Source organism: Salvelinus sp. IW2-2015, linkage group LG3 (assembly GCF_002910315.2).
Source record: "Salvelinus sp. IW2-2015 linkage group LG3, ASM291031v2, whole genome shotgun sequence".
NCBI classification, from domain to species: Eukaryota; Metazoa; Chordata; class Actinopteri; order Salmoniformes; family Salmonidae; genus Salvelinus; species Salvelinus sp. IW2-2015.
Window position 1 is genome coordinate 9,405,949 of NC_036840.1, and position 5,183 is coordinate 9,411,131.

General features: G+C 46.3%; 1 protein-coding gene across 1 annotated transcript in view; it reads right to left on the reverse strand.

Annotated features, from left to right (window-relative positions):
- Positions 1–332: 332 nt before the first annotated feature.
- Positions 333–5,183, reverse strand: part of gpr37b (G protein-coupled receptor 37b) — a 9,425-nt gene continuing 4,574 nt past the window's right edge. Inside the window, exon 2 of the mRNA XM_023967790.2 lies at positions 333–2,812. Coding sequence (XP_023823558.1) covers positions 1,997–2,812 — 816 coding nt within the window. The 3' untranslated portion in view covers positions 333–1,996. The remainder of the gene's footprint in view (positions 2,813–5,183) is intronic.

Here is a 5,183-nt window from a genome sequence, read left to right on the forward strand (position 1 = left end):
TCTCTCCTTATCGCCGCTAACACAGACTCGCGTCCATGCCAGACGCTTCTTTGCTATCGTCATCGTTGTATAACACTGTAAAGGGCGGTTATAAGGGAATGATATGCGGAGATATACGCTGTTGATGTATGTTCTGCTCGGTCTGTGCAATCTATAGATGATGAATACGGAAGCGTCTGTGGTGTCGCATAGCCACGGTGCGTTTGTACCCTTGTGTGTGGGGAAAACATGGTGAATTTTAATTCTAATGAAGAATGATATTTTCAGGTCAGGAATAGAAAGAAAGTAATACACCACTCAAAAAATGTATACACAGAGCTGCAGTTCTACAGTCAAGATCAAGTCATTTTTTTAATCAAAGGAACAGTTTTTGTTGGCTATAGAAAAGCAATTTAGAAACCAGAAACTAGACTGATGACTGTGTGTGCTTACATCTTCTAGTATCAAATACAGACAGAGTGAACAAGGTACTCACAAAGTTCAATAAAACGGTTTACAAGAATCACTGGCTTCATCAAGAGTTTGAATCACAACACTGTACACTTGGCCATTTAGAATACGTTACTGTCCGAAAAGACACAGAGACAGTGGCCCTGACTCTGACACTAACAGAAGGGCACGACAGAGTATGAAAGCAAGGAAAGGTGTTTGGCAGTGCAGAGTTGTATGCAGAAATCAACTACGYCGATTACAGTAATATTAATGCGCATTAAAAGAAAACAATGACAATATGCTTGTAATATCCTCATATTCCTCCTCCATATCCTTCCTTCTTTCCTTCTCTATATATCTTTCCTTCACTAGAGTGACAGAGTGTGTAGTATACAGTATGTACAGTCCAGTGTGTGAGTAAGGCGTGTGTGAACTGAATCGTGAGTGCAGAGTTTGAGTGAGGGGTGGCGTGAGTATGTCCGGTCCAACCCAGTCCACTCCAGTCAAGTATTCGGAGTCCACTCCAGCCTAGCCAAGTCCAGCCCAGCCACGCCTAGTCCACTCCACTGAGTCCCTTTCAGCTCAACACAGTCCAGTATAGTCTGGTGTCGAGTGTCTGGCTTTGTCCATTCATGTCTGGTCCCAGTTCAGACCACTGGGTTTGTGTACTGGGTTGGAGCACAGTATGTGTATTGGAGTTGTAGTGCAGTTGGATTGTTGTGCAGTTGTCTCGGGCAGTATGGCTGTTTAGATGTTACTTGCTCTCCTGCGGATGTAGTCCTGGCACTTTTTTCCCTGCTAGTGTGTAGTTATATACAGTGGTTGTGTAATAGTATACTGTACAATAGTTGTGTGGCCCTAGCACCCAGTTMGTCAGTCGTGTAGCTAATTGMGTAGTAGCCTCCTGTGGTTTTGTACTGTTGGTGTACAGGTATGTAATCTAAGCAGTTTGATCCTGCTTGTGAAATGTTGTATAGTACTATAGTTGTAAAGGTTTGCAGTCTTAGCAGTTTACTCTGTAGGTGTGAAGTTGTACAGTTCTGTGTGCTTGTATGTTTGTATAGTCCTGCAGGTGTGTAGCTGTGTAGTCATTAAAGTTCCAATGCAGCTGTTTTTWTCTCAATATCAAATCATTTCTGGGTAACAATTAAGTAAATAACTGTGATTGTTTTCAATTAKAATGGTCCTAAAAMAATCAAAAACAGRTTCTTCGCAAATAACAATTTCTCAAGCAAGAATTTTGCCAAAATTGTSTGGGAATGGTCTGAGTGGGGAGGGGYAAAKTGAAAACTAGCTGTTTTTGGCATAGARGTTTGTAACTCTCTTTCTTATTGGTCTAACTCATTTACTGCCTGGTGATGRCACCAGGCAGGCCAAAACTCCTTCCCACCAAAGAAGGCTGAATTTCAGGCGGTCTTTTCAAAAGGCTCTGATACTAAAGGGGCATTATCATCATTTTCACAGTATTATACCAACCTCATAGTGTGGAAATATACACTGAATATAAAACATAGGAAAATCACGTTTTTGACTGCACTGGACCTTTAACAGTAGCTGTGTGGTTTTAACAGTTGGACCCTGCGGGAGTGTAGTTGCTGAGCTCTCTGCGTATGGTGCTGAAGGGRGACAGCTCCAGCTCTGTGGTACACTCATGTTCATTATCATCACTAGCCGTGCCTGAGGAGTGGGCATGGTTACAGCAGCAGCAACAACAACAGTCCAGGAAGGCCCTGCCTAGTGGACGACATAACAACAGGAGCAACACAGGCGTCACAGCCGCCCGGCAGAACAACAACAGCTGTGACAGGAGGTGTAAGACCGCCATGGTCCGCTCCGGCACGCCCGCCGCCATGTATGCCGATACGATGTTACAGATGTTCTCCGGGACCACGCAGGCGCCGTAGACTATGGCGAGCGCCACGACGGTGCAGTTCATCTGACTTTCTAGGCGTATCTGCTTCTTGTTGCCGCGGACGGAGGCCTGCTCGGCGCGGCGGATCTTGCGGGCGGTGACGAGGGAACAGCCGATGGTGAAGAGCGTAGGGAGGCAGAAGTAACAGCCGAAGCACCACCAGAGRCGCGCGCCCTCGTAGGTGAGACCCAGGACGTAGAGCGTATCTGGGAGCGATGTCGAGATGCGCACCACACAGCGCTCCGTTGGGGGGTCATCTGGGAGGGCGGGGTCCTCGGTGACCAGCTGGCGGATCAGGAGCTCAGGGAGAGCCAACAGGAGAGCTCCGATCCAGATGACGGCGAGCTTGGCTGTGGTGGAGGTGCAGTTCTCGATCATCTCGTAATACATCTGGACATTGGTGGCTGCGCGGAACCGGTCAATGCACAGGGCGCACAGGGTGAACGTGGTCACACCTAGAGATGCCACCTGGGGACAAATACAGGGAGAAATGGTTAGTGGTTTATCACAACGACAAATGGTTTATCAGAATGTTGAATCATCTGACAGTATACACCAAATAGACCTTTTTAAATTTGACTTTCACAAAGTCGACAACACAATTCTTAGAAATCTGACAGAGGTCTCTGACAGAGTCTTTCCTTGAATTGAAAGAATGCATCACACTGAAAAAAAATTGCCAAATTCTAAGCCTCTCAAAGCTTAGAAAATACATCATTCAGAACCAAGTCTCTGTTCWGCTTTGGTTTGAGTCTGAAAGACTGAGGCACAGCAAGGAACCTGGAACATATTCCTCACCAGCTGGAATCACTTTGACTGCAGTTACTACAGGGACAACTAACTGCAGCCAGGCCCAGACCCAGCTGCTATAGTCTGTATGGTCCTGCTCTGTGATTACTGCTGCTGCAGTTTACTACATAAACAGTAAAGCTGTGGAGATTTCTCTCTCTCACCCACTCCCTCTTCTCGTTACCTCACTCTCCTTCTCTCATCTCTCTCTACCCTCTCTCATGCACTCTCTCTCGCTTGCTCTCTGTCCTCTCTCTCTCTCCTTCCCCACTCCCTCTCCCCTCTCCCTTCCTCTATCCTTCTCTCTATCTGTTAATTAGACTAGTGTTTCCCAGATGTCCCTGGGAGGCCACAGAGGCTACAGCCTTCTAAACAGTAACATCCTGCAGAGATAGAGATAGAGAGGAGCACCACACATGAACTATGGATCTCTGCCAAAGCTGCTACTGTTCTAATGAAGTAGAGCCAAAAGAGTACAACACTGGTTCAGCCATTAGAGAGACGTATGAAAGGAAAGTAAATACCTGCATGCTATTGTACAGTATCCTCCGGTAGACTTCAAAGGAGTATAACATGATCCCCCCCCCCCTGTTAATATTAAAACAGTAAAACTGGCAAAACCAAAAACGTGTATACCTTGTAAACAAGATCCCTCTTCCATGGTGACTACTGGTGACCTTCAGCCTGTGCAGGTCGTYCAGTGTGATTGGTTGATTTAATTACACCTAGAGGGCTTCCTGCATCCTGGCCAACCGTGCACCTTGGCATCTGTGTGCCAGGTACCTGCCTTTGAGCCCTACTCTGCTTTGTACACTCGCACAGGTGCCAACATGGTGAATAGAGCCTGAACACWAGGCTGGAGACAAGTCAAACTAAACACTGTCACACAGACCGGGTGATTTCTTTGATCAGATCTCACAGAGCAGGAGAGAGAGAGGGATCAGAATAGGACAAGCCCAGCTTTGTACAGATATGTAGATCAAAGATATGGGCCAATGGCCATGGTGCTGGAGCTAGTGTGGAGCTAACGTTGCTTAACTGAAAGCTGTGTGTGTGTGTGTTTGTGTGCGTGTGTGTGTGTATGCGTGATTATTCCTTTCGCTAGCCTAATTATTCCTACAACAGCCTGACATCTTTATAATGATTAACAGGCCAATTTGGCAGACACCCTCTCCGTGTAAATGACCCCTGTCACGTCTGCCTTGTCTGTGGCCATGCTGACAGTCTGTACAGCACCATTGTGTCTGTCTCAGTTACTTGTATTGTGCAGCAGGTAATAGAGATATTTCCCCTGTTGCTGGTTTAATAATGGCCCACAAATTCCCTGATTAAGCTCCTCTGAGCAGTTGCCTTCAAAACCCATGTTAATAGTTGGAGTATAATGGCGACTGAGCGGCCATGTTGGATCCTGAGCGGCTGTCGTGGTAATGACTCTTATCTATTGATAAATGGTGCAATGCTCACGAATGTACACACACATACAGGCACAGAAACACACACACTGAGCACATGAATAAGCTGAAGACAAAGGCTATTACAGTTCAGGTCTGTTACAGGCTGACTGCGTCTGTCCCTCTCTCCCTCCCTCTCTTGCTCCTTCCCCAGACCATAACTCCAACAGGAGAAGCCTAGTCCCCCGGCTGCCACTCTGCCACGGGGATCATCAGTCTCTCTGTACAGTCAGGCAATGGATCYTCACAGAGACAGGCTGGCAGACAGGGCTAGATCTGGACCTGAGCATCYTGCAGTCACTACTCTTGTGACTCCATGACGTAGCCTCTGAACTGTAACACTGATTTAATGTTCYCTGTTTTAGCTCTGTGTGTGATACGGCTACCCTAGGTTACTGTTGAGATGAAGCTCATGGTAAATGTCTATTTACAAGTGGACATTACAGTTCTATTCTACACTGGCTGTGCATACACACGATTCACACAGTTATAAATGAGTCAACATTTCATTTCTGCTTCTATAATCATTTTGTGAATTTTTGTTTGATTCTCTCTGGGTTGTGACGTTGTTATGTATCTATGTGGTATATCGCTCAGCA